Below are 20,009 nucleotides of genomic sequence, written 5' to 3'. Positions count from 1 at the left end.
AGTGGGAAGGAAAAACTCCCTTTTAACAGGAAGAAACCTCCGGCAGAACCAGGCTCAGGGAGGGGCGGCCATCTGCTGCGACCAGTTGGGGTGAGAGAAGGACAACAGGATGAAAGACATGCTGTGGAAGACAGACAGAGGTTAATAACAGATATGATTCAATGCAGAGAGGTCTGTTAATACATAGTGAGTGAGAAAGGTGACTGGAAAGGAAAAACTCAATGCATCATGGGAATCCCCGGCAGCCTACGTCTATTGCAGCATAACTAAGGCCTAACTATATGCTTTAGCAAAAAGGAAAGTTTTCAGCCTAATCTTGAAAGTAGAGATAGTGTCTGTCTCCCGAATCCAAACTGGAAGCTGGTTCCACAGAAGAGGGGCCTGAAAACTGAAGGCTCTCCCTCCCATTCTACTTTTAAATACTCTAGAAACAACAAGTAGGCCTGCAGTGCGAGAGCGAAGTGCTCTAATCGGGTGATATGGTACTACAAGGTCATTAAGATAAGATGGGGCCTGATTATTTAAGACCTTGTATGTGAGGAGCAGGAGTTTGAATTCAAGTCTGGATTTAACAGGAAGCCAATGAAGGGAAGCCAAAACAGGAGAAATATGCTCTCTCTTTCTAGTCCCTGTCAGTACTCTTGCTGCACTAATTATTTGGGTTCGTGAAGTAAAAACTAACACAGTATCAGGTTTGTAAAGTTTGTTCATTCATTCTTGTTTCTGTCTTGAGTGAAAATGACTTCAAAGTTTTCAAAATGAGTTTTTTAAGGAGGGTTTTGAGAATTTCTGAGAACTGTGATTGCCCTGAATCTTTATTTACTATTTCCTGATTATTTTTTCATATTCTTCTCCTCATTTTTTCTTTACAACCATCTGATTTAAAATATATACACTTTATTAGATACACCTGTTCTTCTGCTCCTTAACACAAATATCTAATTAGCAGCAGCTCAATGCATTTAGGTATGCAAACGTGGTCAAGATGACCTGCTGAAGTTCAAAACAAACATCAGAATGGGGAAGAAAGGTGATTTGAGAGCCTTTCAACAACTCATTACAACCAAGGTATGTAGAAAAGCATTTCTGAAGACAGAACACTTCAAGCCCTGAAGCAGATGAACACGCCACATGCTGAGGCTACAAGTTACACTGCATCACCAAAACTGGGAAACACAAGACTGAAAAAAAAAATCACCTCGTTTGATAGTGTTGTTGCTGACCATGTCCATCCACAGGTACCCATCTTCTGATGGCTGCTTTCAGCAGGATAACATGTCATGTTATAAAGCTCAGATCATCTAAACTCGGTTTGCTAAACATAAGAATGAGTTCAAAGTCACCAGATCTCAATCCAGTAAAGCAGCTGTTGGATGTGGTGGTAGTGTGATGCTATCATGTCAATATGGAACAAAATATCTGCAGAATGTTTAAAGCACCAAGTTGAATCGATGACCAGAAGACTTCATCCAAGATGTACCTAATTAAATGACTGGTGAGTATATATCTGCTGTCCTCTAATTAAAGATACTCTAATGCTTTAATTGTTAAATGTATAGTTAAATACATTTAACATACTGTTAAACTGATTGTAGGCTTATTATACCAGTTATTAGGTTTAGGGGCTAATTGCCTTGTCACATATTGCTTTTTTACTTTAATAAATTAAATCGTAATTTCAAAATTGCATTCTTTGTCTGATATTAAATGCGTGATGATCTGAAAGATGCAAGGATGACAAATATGTTTTGACAACACTGCATTTAATGAAGTAGTCAATAACAGTTATCACATCATTACATTAAGAGACATAAACCAAGAGTGTCCATCGTATGCTGCTACTTACAACAATTCATTATGATTTTTATGATTATAGACACTGCTCTTCAAAAGTTTTTTTAGACGCAGGTTTGTGTCATTATTCATTAAAAGGAGCACAACAATAGGGCTGCAAGTTGTCCCACCAGGTCCTAACAAGGTGCCGACCTTTGCTGGTAGCCCAGCAGTCTGGCAGCATGAGTGAAACCGAATAGCCATTGCCAGAAGGGAGCAACCGTACATGTCTGCCATTGCTGGCATAATTCACGACAGCTCTGACTCTTGCATTGCTGTTTTTAGGCTAGAGTACTCCTAAACACTCAGGACCACCAGATGATACAGAGCAAACATCTCTTAGTTATTTAATCTAAACAATGATTAAGATGGAATTAGAGAACTGGAAATACAAGTTGAGAGATGCATTTTTATATTTCATTTATTTTTACGTGTGTTTTAATCTACACAAACATGAAGGGGTGTCTGAGTTTTGGGAACTCCAGCATACTAAAAACATCATTATTTGTTCATATTTTGGATATCTCTGCAACTTTAATACAACAAATTGCACTTTTTTCCCATTTGGTAACTTAAAGTGCTGGCCCGTAATGACTTATCCAAAATAATCACTGTTAAAAACAGCTTTGTCTTCTTTTGTCCTCGTTCACAGGCATGTAACTGGTTGTGTCAGGATGAAACAATTTCTGACAGACACAAAGAGATCACAGAAATGGATAACTTTTTCTCTTTTGACTCATATCAGGCAAAAATGCCACTTTCATTCGGGGGAGTGAATAGATTTTGATCCTGAAGAGAACAAAGTGGGACAAAGTAATAAATGCATGTATTGAGAGACAGCAGAGATAGTCCTGTTAAAGTGGGATTTGTTTTGTGTTGTTTTCTCTCTACCGACATCTAATCTTACAATCAAAAACATTTTGTAAAGAAAATTAGTACCACTTCATAATGTCTACTTATAAAAAAAAAAGTATGTCAGTAGTTAATAACTACTGTCAACATTTTTTTAACCTAGTAAATACTAAAATAAGTATGAAAATACCTTTGATGTTAATAATGTTATTGCAATACATTACTGAATACAAAAAAATTACCATTTTTCAACCAGGGTTTCATTGATAACATTAGTAAAAATAACCGAATACCTTGTTTTCCATTGTTATGCCTTCATAATAAAGCACTTTAATAGGAAGTGGGTGATACATGTTGCAAAGTTTGTTTTTTAAAATGTGTTTTGTGATCAACTTTTTTTCATTTTTACATAAATATGTCACTTTCCCAATTGTGGTATTTTTTCTTTTCTTTTCTTTTCTTTTCTTTTCTTTTCTTTTCTTTTCTTTTCTTTTCTTTTCTTTTCTTTTCCTCCTTTGAGAGTCAAATCTCTTTTGTGGGAGACCTGGCCAAGAAAGTACACCATTACAAATTCACATAAAATATAAACTCAAAGAAAACAAAGATGGGAGAAATGAAGCAAATGTACCCAGTAAGACTTTGTAAATAAAAGTGATGTACCACTGCTGTTGTTTCCTTAGATTTCAAGAGGGCCAGCAAACCAATGAAGAAGTCACTTAGTGACTTGTACTAAACAATGAGTTACATAAAGAACTGTGATACTCAGAGTCTTGAATGAAGTGTAGAAGAGAGAGGATGCATGTAAGTGATGTCACCATAATGAGGAAGGAAACCCTTACAAGTTTTTTCTTAACTGCTAAATTAAGGCAGGCCATATTTTGATAATAAACCCAGTATGACCTTTACCTGCTATAATCTATATGTGAAGGGAAGTCTATCATTCACCTGAGATCTGGGAGTTATATTCAGTTATTTAGATACTGGTAATCACACTCATCCAACCTATTCACCGGCAATGACACTGTCAGAGTGATCTCTTTTCCTCTTTAAGTAAATTGTCAATATCACTGGTTTAGGGTAACTCTCTAATCCATAACATCCTCTAAACTAACTTCCATACAACACTTGTAAATCCAAAGGTGACCTTTTAACCTTTGAACTATGAAACCTTTGAAGGATAGGGAACTTAACCTAGAAAAGTGCGGTGTCTGGCTGGTGACTGCTTCACAGCAGGTGTTCAGGCTCTCTGACTTCTCCTGTTCCCACTTAGAAGCTGCAGAGGGCTCAGCAGTGAGTGTCAGAAGGTCACCAGTACGGCCGCACGGTACCTAAAACATAAACATGTCACGACAGCATGCTGTGTACCAGTTTGTGTTAAATACGAGCAATATACATCACACAAATTCTCATGTTTAAAATGGATTTTGTGTGAGAGTGATGTTGTGGTTGTGCTTTCAGTGCTCCTAAACATATTTTAAAAAATGATGTTTATTAGAAACTTCTTCATTTTGTGTGTAATTAGATATTTAAAGTAGAATTTAAAAACTCATCCACATTTGTGTATTTTCTTGTACAAATAAGAGCAGCATGTTGTAATGTTTTATAAAAAAAAAAAGAGCTGCATATCTCACCTCATCACTTTATTTATGTATTTTGTCTACCATTTTCAAGTTGTTTATTTTAGATTAAATTGTTTTCCTATGGAGCATAAAAACTTGTGGTGCAGTTGCGTGGAGATTTGTTAGATTGCATTTTAATTCATGTCATTTGTTGTATTATAATCAGAGTGGAACAGCCTCTAGAAATGACAAAAAAACTGCAAAAACAATGCAGATGCCATATTAACAGCAAACTACTGTGTACTCTTACAGTGTAATATAGTATAATTTCTGCCCCATTTCCCCTTAGGGCAATCGTGGATCTCACTCTGTTGCTTGACTTTAACCATAACTCACTGACAAATCAGGTCCCACAACCTCATTTATGACACAAGAAACACAAAGTAGGGTTAAAATATTTTGGAAACCTGACAAAGCCATTGCTTTAGTTATCTCCAGTTCCACACTGGTGAACACAAACAGTCATAGAAATGGAAATGTTTAGCTCAAGCCATTAATTTAGGTAAGAAATTACAAAAAGAAAAAATCTTACTATGACAGTAACTTCAAAAAATTAAAAGAAAGTAGAGCATCTAGATAAGGATGTGAAAAAAAAGCATTTGGATGATTAAATACTGGATATTGATGTAAATCAACAATCAGTTTACATTGCTAAAACAATAACAGTCAAACCACTGACAGTATTATAGTGCAAATATTATATTCTACACAGCACAGTGTTGTATTATCTGTACAGTATAAAATGCTACTATATTAATGTAGAGTGAGGGTTTGTTCAGCTTACCTTTCCCTGTGAATTTTGGGTATTGGGTATCAATCCCCTCTGTTCTGCATCAACATTTGAGGTGTGAGGGTAAAAATTAGGCTCGAAAAAAGTCTTCGCATGGACCGTTCAAGACTTTGATTAATGGTGCTCATGATTTAGCACCTGCTGTTTTAATGTGGCCAGTGTAAGAAACTGATCTCAACTTGCTTGCATGAGCGGTGTCCCCATTTTAAATAGCTACCTAAATTTATCAGCTTTGTGGAGTTCACTTCAACCTGCGTGTGTTGTGAAATGCTTAATAGCTCACATTTGAGTTATATGAAGGGGGGCGAGGAAGAGGTGGGGGTTGGGTCAGTCATATGTGATATGTTTCTCTGGATGACATTCATTACACGTGTTTAGTAATCATTAGTGAAATTATGGGTTATTTTCATTTTTTATTTCTCGTTCTTTTGCGCTAATGAATTGTGACCCTTAATCCATTCATCTATCAGGCGAATGCGTCAACAACAGCAATGGGAGAAGATCTCAGTTTACCTATAGGCTACTTGAACTCTAGACCGCTGATGTTATTTTACTAATATCACCAGTTGAGGTGAAGCTATACTACTTTATATACAATTATATTTTACTCCAGGTGTTCCCAAACGGAAGCCAGTGTAAAGCATAGTCCATGGAATCCCAAAATGCACTTTAGTACACCCCTTAAATAAATATGCTAAAGTTGTTTTCACCGCTGCCCTACACCACATTAGTGGCACTGAGAGCAGAAGTGGGATTTGAGGGTGACAAAAGCTTTATGCCAGTGGCCTCTGTCCTTGATATTGCTGTCAGTGTGCCCTCCATATGCAGCAACTGTCGGCCCACCCCCTCCTAGCTGCATACCACCAAACTGGGGCCGAGTCCAGAAACAACACTTGTGCCTTCAACACTTAGACTTCTCATAACTATATTATTATTATTATTATTATTATTATTATTATGCAAGACAAGAGGATTCTGTATTGTCTCTGCTAGCAAATAATCATCATGAAAATATTCCTTCATGCAGTTTACCCAAACTTTTTGCCAAGCCCCAAATGGCTCGGGGTGTGATGTGGAATGAGCTCAACACGTGTAAAAAAAATGTCATTCTCCACCAGCTGATGGTGAGTGTTTCTCTCCATCATGTTCACAGCTGTTTCGGTGAGTGGGTTAAGCACTGAGCACATTCACGTGTCCACAAATGTTAAAAGTGCCAATACGTTACATCTGGTATTCATGCTACAGCAACTTTTGTTTTCCTTTCTCTAGATTATTTGCTTTTTATTTCAACGCACTTACATTTTCATGCACGAACATGGATATGTTTTTTATGGTTTGACAAACGTTTTCTTAGTTTTTATATCTTCTTTTAGCTTTTGATGGGGCAGCCTTCTTGCTTCAATTCTTTATGTTTGACCATACTTTGAATACCTTGCTATATTTCATGGTCTTATATTTATGCACAATTAGAAAAGAAAGTGTAACTGTTGTTGGAAAGAAAATAATACTAATGTTGAAAATTATTTGTTTAAAATGTGCCACTTTCCCATTAAAAAAATACTACTTTCCAAATCTTCCACTTTAAAAATATTTTATGGTTTCAGGACAGATAAGTAAATAATTAAAATAAAATGGAAATGTACAATTATAATTATAATTATTATTATTATTATTATTATTATTATTATTATTATTATTATAAAATTTAAAAAATACTCCTATCTTTTTTTATTGTTTAGTAAATTGTAAAGAATATTGAGCAATGCTTGTATTGTTTATGTAAGTGAAACTAATAACTTAATGGACTCTGGAGGAGCTGTTCTTGGAGAAAAGGTGCTGAAAATGAACTTTTTGGATGTTGATTTCAGAAGACCGATCTGTTGCTACAAAAATAAAGTAGCTGCTTGAGCCTGAGAGTAACCATTAGAGAAACCATCGTGGGACTTTCCTCTCTCTCTCTCTTTCCTACTCCCCCCCCCCCCCCTCTCTCTCTCTCTCTCTTGGCTCTCTGTCCCCCTCCGTCCCTCCAGCCTGCAGAGTTTTCCGTCCTGTGTCAGGATAACATCGTAAACGAGGACCACCTGACGGTAAGACCGGACTAAATGGAAGCAGCGGAGAAAACTCTCACTTACCAAGATGACACCGGACTTCACAGGAAGCTGCTCACAGATGACAAGGATAAGGACAAGACCGGCGGTAAGGACCACGCCACCGAGACTAACAGCGACGAGTCCAATTATGTGGATCTGGACGTAAAACCTGACTGTCCCAAAACGGTTAAAGTGACTTTCACAGGTGTAGGGAACCAGCTGTCTGTTATCAAAAGCGACAGTTCAAATCAGGGGGAGCAGGAACGAAAGAGTAAAATCATTTCGAGCAAGGACAAGCAGGACACCGTCCCAGGGCTCGGATCGGATGAGCCCCGGTCGGAAACTCTGACCAAACTTCCCAACACTGATCAGGACTCCGGGAATGAGAATCAGCGCCAGGCCGAGCTCGACCCGAGTGACTGCAGCGACAATGTGTGCAGTGAAAGTGATGAGCTCCGGTACACAGACATGTATCTGAACAGCAAGACGGAGTCCGATGACGGCGCCAGCGCCTTGCTGTCCGACCACTGCGGCTCCGACACCGTGGAGGACGAGTCCCACTATATCACCACGCACGAAATCCAGCTAACCGAGCTCGACCACGACGTAGATTACGACTTAGGCCGCGGGACCTGTTGGGAGTTTGAAGACGACAACCTGGTCTATTCCTTTGTGGATTACGCCTCTTTTGAAAGCGATGATACTCAGGAGGGCACTCTAATACTAGAGGGCAGGGGCCAGGCGAAAGTGCAGTCAATTCTCGGTGGAACAGTTGTCAGCACTGAGCAGGAGGAGAGCGATCTTTGTGATTCGGACAAATGCGCCAGCTCGGACGAAAGCGTGTGTAAAAATCCAAGTGAAGACCTTAGTGAGGGGAAAATCCACCTGTCGATAAAAACTTCCTCTAGAGCAGTTAACGACCCAGTTAATGTATTTGACAACAACTTCTCTGGGTACAAGAAACACTGTGGAGACAAGAGCAATTTCTCTTTTGTGAGCCCTGGCGCCAGCGCGGGGCCCCTGTGCGACAGAGCCCCATATTTCATCCCTGCTCCGGGCCGTCAGCACCTTGCAACCAAACTGAGACGGAAAGATATTAATGAGTATTCCAGCGGAGCGTCCAGCTCGATCAGTGAGCTGGATGACGCTGATAAAGAGGTGCGTAATTTAACCGCCAAGTCTTTCCGGAGCCTGGCATGTCCGTACTTCGATGCTATTAATCTTAGCACCTCTAGTGAATCTTCTGTCTCGGAATACGGCCTCAATAAGTGGTCGGCTTATGTAGACTGGAATTATGGAAACATAACGCGAGGCAGAGAGCGCAGCGTAATTGCGCACAAGACTTCCAGGGCAACGCTGGAAATGAATAAGAACGTGGAAAGTAAGAAGCATGGTAAGTCTGTTACCGGCACGAAAACCCCGCAAAACAAAACATGCGCGCTAAATAAAAGAATAACTTCACAGCAAGCATCATCTTCCAGCAAAAAGATCCAAGTGAAAGATTACGTTCAGCCAGTGCAGCGCGGTGTCACGTTGAATTTCCGCTGTAATGTTGAATCACATGAAACAGCCGATTCAAAATGCCCCAAAAAGGCACGACCCAATGGGGCTACCGGGGCTGTGCTGGCCAGGTCTGGGTATGAGATGCAGTATCATCACACAGATAACCTAGGAGATACTCACAAAAGGGCAATTTTTGCATCAAGTCTTTTGAAAAATGTGATTTCCAAAAAGATGCAATTTGAGCAGGAGCGCAAAATGGAGAGGGGTGAAATCTGTGACACATCCCCCTGTTTTCAGATAAAAGATCCAGAGGTGATGAGAGAAAGGAGTCCGGGACGAGGCCTACAAAGGCAAACATCAGAATCGGGCTCAGGATTCACTGTAAATTCTGCTGATGATCAGTGTCCGGAGGTTGGCAGACAGAGTTCCTGTGGTGATGGAGAGGAAACAAAAGGCAGCAAAGCACCAGATGATTCAGACAAGGGACAGGATGAACTCCAAAAGGATTCAACCATCCACAGTCAAAGCACTTCATCTAATTCATTAAAAGAAGATGATCCAGAACCTGTAAAACAGGTCGAACCTCCATCTGTAAGCGGCACACAGACTGCAGCAAAGGAAGGATTAGACACCAGCAGCATGCTGTCAAAACTTCTTTTTGTTCCAAGTTGCCAGCTACACTCAAAGGATAGGAACTTTTCAGATTTACTAAGACACGCACCTGACTCTGTCACACCTGCTGCTTCACAGAAAAGTGAAAAGGAGCTGAAAGCGAGTCATAACGGAAACAGAGAAGAAAATGGGAAGGGAGGGAAGAAACCCGAGATAAAAATATGTCTGAGAAGCGTGAAAGAAAATAAAGGCTGCACACTGAATATTGCCAATCTCCTAACCCCTAAAATAAGTTACAATGTCAACACGTTCAGGACAGCAGATGATACCAGAGTCCCCATTTTGTCAGCAGCCGACAGGGTTCCAAATTTCACTGTTAGAGACATAAGAGACACCAAATGCAAGCTTCAAACACCAATATATCACGTAAGGGATGTACGCAAGTTGGTAAAAAGCTCATATCGCTTTGTTTCCTTGAATAATAGTGGCAGTAAATATTCCACAGCAGCTGATAAACCCGGGGAAAAGGCAAAAACAGAGCATGTTAAACATTTATTACCGTCTCCTATTGTAATCAAATGCAACTCTGTTAAAACAAATGTCAAGTCAGAGAAAACTGCAGCACAGAAACAAGCAGCGACATCTGAAAATCCGCAGAGTGAAAGTGTACCTTCTGCTTCTGTGGCTAACAGGGCACCACTCGTCATAACCAAACAGGGTTGCCCTGACCAATCAGACATTCAAACAACTCAACTGGTGAAACAGAGGCAGGAGAAGTTTGCAGGTGAGATGGTGGAAAGGAGAAATGAGGCGGCAGCTCCAAAACAGGATGCAGTGGAGAAAATAAAAGCTGCTGTCAAAACGATGGAGCAGCTTTATTTTTTTGACAAAAATGAGTGGAAGCGCAAGAGTCAGGCTCCACGCCCCATCACAGGCAGCCATGTGCTGTCGCTTATTGCCAGGGAGGAGCAGGGAGCAGAGGTGCCCGAGGCGGCAAGCACATGGACTCCTCAGTCAAAAATAGGGAGGCTGCATGAAGACAAAAGAGCCCTCAACATCATCCATGTTCCATATGACAGTGATGCTTTTAAAACACAACAAAGCAAAACATTTACTAACAAAAGCGTCCTCCATTTTGGCAGCAAGGCTTGCGTCAGTGTTAACTCAGACAGCAGCTCTGCGGTTCCACTGCCACCAACTGTGAAAAGCTCCAAAACTCCAGCGGCTCCACTGTCTGTGAAAATAGAGGAGCCAAGACATTGCCAGGTGGAGAATGGAAAGGTCAAAATCAGCCCCACTAATCCTTCTGTTACACAGGGCTGCTCGGACTCTGAGAACTATTTAACCATACCAGGGATGGCCTACACAAATGAAATCAAACTTTCAAACCCAGAACACGATTCGAAGGAGGGCAATTCAAATAACAGTAAAGTCAATGCAGCTGACCCCAAGGCACCTGAGCAGAAAACGTCTCCGTTAATCATGGAGTACCCAGGCACGAGCATCTACCATCACTCAACAGCAGCAACCGGGCCTCAGAAACAGCAGCGGGTGCTCTGTTTCTCTCCCTACCTTCCAAATGTGTCGCCTACACCTTCTACTGGAGAGCCAGCGCAACAAACCCAGCGCAAGATGCTTGTGGACCCCACAACTGGACATTATTACTTGGTTGACACTCCCATTAAAGCGACCTCTAAGAGACTGTTTGACCCTGAAACAGGTCAGTACGTGGATGTACCCATGCCTCATTCACCTGCGGCACCTGTAACCCCGGTGCCTCTTTCTGTGTCTCCCCTGGCACTTAACCCAGGAGGATATGCCCCCACCTACATGATCTACCCAGGCTTCATCTCCTCACCCACTTTAGCAGCCCAGACGGTATTGCCACAGTCCCCATGTCATTCTGAAGATGCAGGTGGAGAAAATATCAAAAAGAATATTAGTCCCCAGCCAGAAAATAAGACAGCAGGCACAGAGAGTGCATATTACAGCGCAACAGGAGAAACTTCCCAGGCGCAGCTGCAGTTACCTGTGAGTTTGGGACTTTTGACCACCAGGGGAAGTGGCGGGAGCTCAGAGAGAAAGCCAGTTATCAGCATCACAACGCAGCAAGGTCCAAGAATCATTGCCCCTCCCTCCTTCGATGGCACAACGATGAGCTTCGTAGTGGAGCATCGGTGACCAAGACAACGTCTCGTCATAAGTGATGTAAGTTTTTCACCTGCTCATTCAGACTGGCAACTTGTATGACTCAGTATTTACCTGATTTCACCTCACTCCAACCGCTCTTACATTTTGAATCTATTCTGTTGGAAGCAGATAAAAATCATTTATTTTTTTGTAAGTCTTGCTCAGAATCTTAATATCAATATGACTGCTCAAAATCTCCTGTGTGTGATGTCATAATGTATATTTGCAGTCAATTTCTGATTAGACACAAAGGGTGGAAGGAATAATAGTGCATTTAAACAAATAGCATTTAAAAACAGAAAACACACACACAAACAAAAAGCAAAATATTTTCCCAATCTGAAATCTTAGTTAATTTTTTTTTTAAAGAGAGATAAAAAGCAAAAACAATGGGATTTGAAATTTCTGCAGAACTATTTTTTTTCTGACATATGGAAAAATAATTGCTCAGCACACTCAGCACATAAATCTAGCTTTTCAGGCAAATTCTCATTAAGATTTGTCCTGATGATGATCTATAATACTTTTTGATATACATGCATTGCTCATCTATAGTGCCTTTTGATGTACAAAGCCCCACCTTGGATTTGGGCAGGGGCAAAAGACTGGAAAAGCTGTACAAAGGCTAAAATAAAATTACCTCCAAATTAAATTGCCTAATTAGTAAGAGGGTTTTAATCATCTAAAGTGTTGACAGGACACAGTTAAACAACAGATATTCTTGATGGTATTGGTGGTGACAGAGGTTGGGTGAGGAGTTGGCTTTGGCACCTATAAAGGCCCAATTAATGCTAACTGATACATACAGATCTTCAAGCAACATATGCTGTCATACGGATAGTCTTTGTTTATTTCATTAATAATTGTAAACCAGGCTGTGCACATATTTAGAAACTAATTGAGGCCAAAAACCGTAGATGGAATTTTGTAACAAGCAAGAATGGGGAAAAGTTTGGCTTTCAAAACTGCAGAAATTGCTTTCAGCACTTTTTAAGCACCTGTTAAAAGAAGATACCATAGAAGACAGTGAGAGATATGCCCTGAACCAACATTTCAGAAGCATGTTACTGGCATCATATTCAAAATAAGCACGTATTTAAAACAAACTTTTCAGTTTTAAGGTGCCTCTTCACTTATTTCAAACTAATAAAGATATCATTGTGAACCAATTTGTTCTGGTTATAATTGGCTATATCTGCAGCGCTTAACCTAATTACACCACCACCAAATAATATAAGGTTTATGCAACAGCTACATTAAATAGAGGGTTAGGATAATCACCAAGATCTTTCTTAGGTTACCGTTAGTGGTTAATCTGCCAGCGTATTTAAGGTCTTTATATAAAATGATAACTTTAATGCTCAAATCGAATTATTGTTGTTTAATTATGATTTTTCAAAGGTGCTGTTTTACAAAAAAGCTGAAAAAATACACATTAAAAAGTACATTACTATTTTTTTTTATTATTATTCAGACACCAAAAGACAGTGTGCTCGAATCTGGATATAAAAACATTAATTCTGTTCAGTGAATTCAGTAATTTTTAGTCTTAAGCAAGGTTTTGACAGATAGCTAAAATATTTGTGTTTTGTTGTTTTTATTGCATGTGAATAATACATTTTTAAAGGGCTGCACATTTTGCAAGTGCCTCTTTACAAATGTGGTAGCCAAATTCAGTACATAAAATCTCAACAGAATTTAATGCTGTTACTTTCAAGGAATCTCCTGAAGTCTGTACCAAGACTTATAGAGATTCACATTCTGAGGCTGCTCGTGTGTTACATTCAGATGACCTCACCAACTCGTGTTTTTTCATTATTTTGTGCCATAAATGTGGTCAAAGCAGCAGTCCAGCTTGGATGCTATAACAGTGACATGTTAATAGAAACGCAGCAGCTTCATGACAGGTAACCCGACTCCACTGAGCTCGGCTGGACTTGCAGTGAGATTGGATTTTCAGCCATGGCCCAGAGCTTTTCTCTGCATTACACATCGTCGGGCTATTTTGATAGTGTGAGACGACTTTGTTTACATGGTTTATTCTCAGGGTTGGAAAGTGTCACAGGAAACTATTCCAGTTAGTGACACCTCACATCAAGTTATTCTTAATCCGTTATAAATGTTTTAATTACTTGTATAACTTTACAGTTTATTAGTGTGTTCGATCCTTGCTTGTGACATTTCACAAATCCAACAAATATCTTGAGAAATAATCAGTTCACAGATTGCAAAATAATTAACTCCTAGGTGCAATATGTTTATTGTGCAGTGAAAGTGGACACAATGTAGCCAATATAATGTTAATTTATTTTAAGCAAGTAAGACAAGCAGTGGGTTCAGAGGGCTAAAATAATCTGATCACTAATTTTACAGAATAATTGACTGTGTAGTTTAAATGTAAAGCTTACGCAAATCAGGAAATAATTTTAAATAATTTTATATAATAAACAAAAACCTGAGTTTACAGTACTGCGGAAATCAAATTTAAAAAAGAGATCTCTGTGGTGGTAAATGGTACTGCAGCATATTTTTCTTACAAATAGTTTAAGTTTTATTTGCACTGGTTTTAAAGTTTTCACTTCAAAAGTTTTACAGTAATAGAATAATAATATTATATTATATTATATTTCACACTGTTTTGTGTCTAACTTACATTCCAACCTTACTTCTCAGGCCATTTTAAACTGCATACATTTTGACCTGTAACACCAGCTATGACTTTGTACAGTTGAACCATGGACCTAAATACTGATCTAAATTTTAACCATTGGAACTTACTAATTACTAATGATGCTTTTGTAGCTATGAATTAAAACTGAATACATGCATTTTAATATAATCAGAAAAGGTTAACAATAGTAAGTAAGATCAAAGTGATGTAAATCCAGGAAGCATTTTTTTTATTTTTTATTTGGTTGATTGACACTTTTTAAGAAAATCCTAAAGAGCTCTACAACAGAGGTTTTGCAGTAACGTATAAACAGCTTGTCAAAAGGTTAAATCTGGCTCACTGGATGGCTTTGGAAAAAGTAAAAGCAGAAGAAGGCCAGAAAGTTTGGATTTTTAACTGCATTTTTTCATTTTTCATTTTCATTTATTTTACAGTCTTCTTATTGTCCAACAGTACCAAAGGTAAGCAGCCTAAAAGATAAACCATTAAATTACATATATTAAAAATAAATTCCAATCGATAACACAGAAATGCCTATATACTGTAACATTTTATCGGGGTGTCTTTTTTGTTTGTTTGGTTTATTTTTATAGTAGGCCCACACAAACATCAAACAAACAAATAAATAAATAAAATTACACTTTTGTCTGCTAACTAATAAAACATTTCTGTTTACTGTATTGGTCCTCTCAGCATCAAATTGGGGTGTGTGTGGCCCACAATGTGTTATGTTTGTGCTATGCTTGTTTTATCAGCAGATGTTTATATGAACACAGGTTGACAGGTTACCAAGGCAATAATCTGAGTTGACAAACATCAACAGCAGTTCTGCAAATGAACAATTAAGAAGGGCATAAAAAAAAAACACCAGCAAAACAAACCAAATATAAATGCAAAATTCTAAAAAGAAATCTTTTTAGTGTCATATTCTTTCTTTTGTATTAGATAAACACATTTACAACTAACCACAGTCCATTCTCAGCTAATGTGTCAGAGCAATAATACATCCCCATGAGCATGAGGGATTCATGTCAGCTGGGTGCGTGTCAGGCAGAGGCCTAGCACGGGGTTGAGTAGTTGTGTGAAGGGAAACCAGGGCGTGTGCATGTGTGTCTGCGTACGTGTGTGTGTAACTGGTGTCGGTGGGGCAGAGGGACATGTGTGTGTGTATGTGTGTGTTGGGGGGGGATTGCTGGGATAGTGATGCAGGAGGAAAAGGTCAGGCAATGCAAAGTATTTGTTGTGCTGATGCAGGGAGAGGACAGCTGCTCGGAGAGATCAGATGCTGTTGCAGCTCCAGCTTGGAGGCGATTCTGCTGGACTCTGATGGGGTCAACTTTTTATAGCCCCCTCCCCCTCTGCCTATTCCTAAATGGGGAGAGGGAGGTGGAGGGCACTGCTGTCCTTCTATGTAAACAAATCTAGTAGCGTGCCCTCAGCAGTGATTTGGCTGAATCTGATCAGCTGGCTAAGGTTGAGGAAATCTGAAGAGTAAATGCGTTTCAGTGGCTGGTGAAAGTAGCTCTGCACCACACAGTAACTTTTCTCCTTTATGTTTTCAACTTGTTTTCATTGCATCCATCTGACTTTAACAGCCATGTTTTGTCTTCTTTATCACCTTTAGATGTTTCTGCTGAGGATTCTGCCTTCAGTCACTGTAAGTTCAGTTTTCACCTGTCACCCACCCCGTGATCTACTCCCAGGACAACCTCCACCACCATCATCTGCCCCCAGTTCTGTGTTGTTTAAACTTGCAGCAGACATTACTGTATACGCACTGCAGTGCTACATAGGGTCAACTCAACATTTTTGCCACGCTGTCCTGCTGAAGTTCTGATGTGAATAGGCTTATAATACTTTCCATTCAGCTGCTGTCTAGATCTGTTGAAATGCTGTTTGTGCCCTGCAGCATGCTTATTCAAAAGGAAAAAAGGCAAGTCTTTGCTTCCTGCTCAGTGTTATTCATTACTGGCCAAAAGCAACTGGTTTACTGATATTTTACTGTCACCAAGTATTTTAAGCAAGACTATGTAACTTTTGAAAAAACATATTTAACCTAAAAAAGGTTTAATATGTGCAAAATAAAATTCAATTTTATTAAAGTCCGCATACCCAAGATTTGTTTTCTATAACCTCTTGTGATCATTATACTGTACCTGACCTTACTGAGTGTGTGTGCAATTCATTAACACTACTGTGTAAGGATGTCACAGGTCCCTATGGTTTTATCAGAAAAGTAAAACAAGAAGTAAAGATGTACCTGACAAGAGCACATGTTGGTTGTCTGCTGCAGTTGATGCTTGGTCACACTTAGTCTAAGCGTATGACAACAGCTAGGCATTGCGGTCTTGTAGCTACTTTAGAGACAAATATGAGATTCTGGTGTATCAGCAGGTATCAAAAGAGGTGCTTTGCATTTGCTGTTTTCATCTGCACACATCAGTTGCTCGGTAGGACAGAGGATGTCTTACTCAGGTCCGGGGCATTGTAGGGCTTATTTGACTGACAATCCTGAATGTCATGTGAATGTTGGGGACAGTGCAGGTAGCAAGTGGTGGGTCCCATTTTTATTTATTTTTGGGGTATCACATTGCTCAACTTCCTACATAAAGTTTACATCATTTTGCGTTAAAGCTTCTAACTTTAGATCCATCCTGGTAGTGGATCAGGGCCATTTTAAAGAGGTCAACCATGCTCAGTGGACACTGAGCAACTTCTAGCCACAGCAAAGGCTCTGACTTCCTGTGGACACTGGGATCCTTAGTAGCCAGGTAACATGTAGAAGATCCCAAGACCACAGTACACAGATCTTTTTTGGAATTCTGAGTGAATTAATGCTCCAAGTGAATTCATCCATGAGAGGATGGACAGAGAGGTTGATAGCAGATATTAGTACCACATCAGCAGTAATGCAGAGTGGAGTGGAAGCGCTGAAGTGAAAGCTGAGCCTGGCATCAAACTTCTCGACTTACCGGTGGATCTGCTTTCTAACCCTACCCATTAGTCATTGGAAGAATGAAGTTGTAGATGCAAGCATCTGAAACAAGTTTCATTCGCAGGGTGATGCAAAGAGAGGGTGATATGAGACATTTGAAAGAGACTCTGCTCTTCAGACATCTGATTTCTCTGGAGGTATTCCAGACAGATCCAACTGGAAAGAGATCACAGCACAGTCAGAATACCCTGGAGGGATTACATAGGATGTGGCTAGGGAGAAAGACATATGGGCAACTTTGTTTAGCCTGCTGTCACCAAGATCAGCCACAGAAAATGAATGTATGGGCTCCAGTAAAATAATAAACAAGATAACATAGATACCAAGCAAGTCAATTCTGTATCACATATTATTCATTTTCACACTTAAAAGTTTAGGTATGTAATCTTATTTAACCAAGAAAAATAGCCAGATGGGTGTAATGATGATGGTATCTTTCGTTAAAGTACTGCTTTCCTCCATTTGATGTTTGTGCCACAGTGGTTGCTGTTCAGTGGAAGTTGCATAGTCTTGGTTTTAAACAAAACATTTTTGCTGTACATCATATGATCCACATTTTGCACAGGGACCATTTGTCTGCACTTAATTAAAAATAAACACGACAGATTAAGACTTCACTATCTGTATATATTTTTATTCTTTTACAGTAAGTTCAGTCAAAAAAGGAAATCATTTATTGTTGGATTTAAAATAAATATATTGTAAAGAATTCCCTACTAAATATATGTTAAAGAATAATCGGCTGGCATTACTATGTGCTGTGTTACAACTCACCAACATATTTTGTTACAACATACAGGCACAGCAGCAGCATTTCCATGTTTTTGAGCAGTCCATGCCCATGCTTGTCTTGAAGTCTATATAACCGTCCTGTCATGACTCACGAAATGATGCTCAAACCTGCTGCATAACTGATATATTGTATGAAGTGGTCTGCATTTATATTTTTAAAGCATGCTCAGGAGAAAAGTAATACACTATGTGTGTATGTCAGATGAAACAAAGCTGGGACTCTGGTTTATTAGTTTACTTGGGTAACTAAGTAGCGTTGGGCCTAATGCGTCAGAGCCAGCTGGGACATTTAGAGGATGACTTCCTCTATTTGCTTTGGTTCAGTTTACACTTTTGTGTACTGAGATGGGAGCTGATGTGTGTCTGTGTTTGTGCCTGTGAGTTATGTGTGGCATTTGAGCATTATGTGAGTACAACGAGGAGTTATGTTACTTTGCTGCAGACGTGAGCATAGACTGGTCATGTGTTTGGTTTGAGTGTTTTTGCATAGCATACGGAGAAATGCCAGTTTAAATCTAAATCACTGAGCAAATATATTCAAATATTTTTATTTGAATACTTTTTTCTTTTTTCTTACCTGTTTCCATTTGAATATGCAGGGGCATCATGTGTCATTGTGCTTGATTTTACTCAGTTATACAAGCATACATGTAGTAATACTGCAACATGTAGTTTGCTATTTTTATCACGTTTCCTAGTTACACAGATTAAAGGTATCTGGACATGCTGGACAGTCTATGTACCTTAATGTAAAATGCAATTTTTGCAACTTTTATTCTTATGAATTGATTTCATTATAACAGATTCATGTGCACGAGCTGCTCTTTGAAGCATGTTAATGTTGCCAAATTTAATTCATTTTGAAGTAAATGTAACTGAGATATGTAACTGTAACTAATAACACTTCCTTTAAAATTGTAGGTTTGCTATTGAATGAAATCAGTTTACTCCATTGTAAAATGAGAGCAGTGCAAATAAAGCAACTGATGCTACTGGACATTTATTTATTTAAAATTTGTACAAAATGGCAGAAATGACCTAAGAGATAAAAAAAAAACATTTTTAAATAAATAAATGACACATTTTTTATTTTGAAGTACAAAAACGATAACACTGCCTCCCAGTTATGAACTTTTATGTGTTTCCCCAGGTGTCCAAGGTGATATTTTCCTAAGTCTAGATGATTTTATTTTTATCACATTAACATATCATTTTTAAACCCTGTGAAATTTAAATAAGTAATATATTACAAATTGCAGGCTCCAGTAAACCAGCTATTCTAATGTTGTTATGAATGTAAAGCATAATTTCTCCCATGCATTTTATGAACACCATGTATGATTTTTATCTGTGAATAATAATAATGTACTTAATGCACCTGTCATCAACATTGTCAGCAATGAATGGCTGTAAACACTGGTGGTAGCAGCACAATGTAGATTTGTTTAATTTTGTTAAAATCTGATTTCATTTGAAAATAACATTTTTCATGTTTTCAGGTGAATTTTGCCCAATATTGCACTGTAACGTAGAGATAATGTAATTTCTTTGAAAACTTTCTTGAAAATGTTTGTCAAACAACAAACAAATACAACACCTGCTGATTTTGAGGATTAATGTAAGAAAGTGATTGCATCAGTGCTTGATTTTGTATTAAACAAGAGGGACACGGTGAGGTGACGGTGGTTCGAGATAAGTGCAAAGACTGTGTGAACGGTTAAAGAAAAGGGGCACATATTTCAATGAAATGTCCTCTAATGAGATACAGCTGTGTATTACCCACAGCCTTTTCTATGCATGATGTCAACTGTGTTGCGAGGCTGCCCCAGAAACAGGAAGAGGTCAGGACGACAGCTGAGAGATACCTTGAAAAGAGAAGTGAGTGCTGTGTTTGCACTTACAACTTGGAAAGTATAAGAACATGATTAGTGACTGTTATGTAGACTGACAAGCCTACATATGTTTGCAATAAATTCAAAATACAAGCTACTGAACATGTGTGTGTCCATTTTAATCATCTTAAGGCCTCCTTGTGTTTGAATGAAATGCATTTACTGCCACT

General features: G+C 38.9%; 1 protein-coding gene across 1 annotated transcript; it reads left to right on the top strand.

Moving 5' to 3' along the window:
• The first annotated feature begins 7,113 nt into the window (after nucleotides 1-7,113).
• LOC146516974 (uncharacterized protein C4orf54 homolog) lies at nucleotides 7,114-19,936 on the top strand. Its single transcript, XM_085162703.1, has 2 exons — nucleotides 7,114-11,507; nucleotides 15,785-19,936. Exon 1 carries the CDS (start codon nucleotides 7,197-7,199, stop codon nucleotides 11,478-11,480), a length of 4,284 nt encoding a protein of 1,427 aa, XP_085018829.1. The 5' UTR covers nucleotides 7,114-7,196; the 3' UTR covers nucleotides 11,481-11,507; nucleotides 15,785-19,936.
• The last annotated feature ends 73 nt before the right edge of the window (nucleotides 19,937-20,009 follow it).

The sequence above is a fragment of the Neolamprologus multifasciatus genome, chromosome 6 (genome assembly GCF_963576455.1).
Source record: "Neolamprologus multifasciatus chromosome 6, fNeoMul1.2, whole genome shotgun sequence".
NCBI lineage: Eukaryota > Metazoa > Chordata > Actinopteri > Cichliformes > Cichlidae > Neolamprologus > Neolamprologus multifasciatus.
The sequence above is the reverse complement of the archived record's forward strand: the minus strand, read 5'-3'. Positions and strand labels throughout refer to the sequence as shown.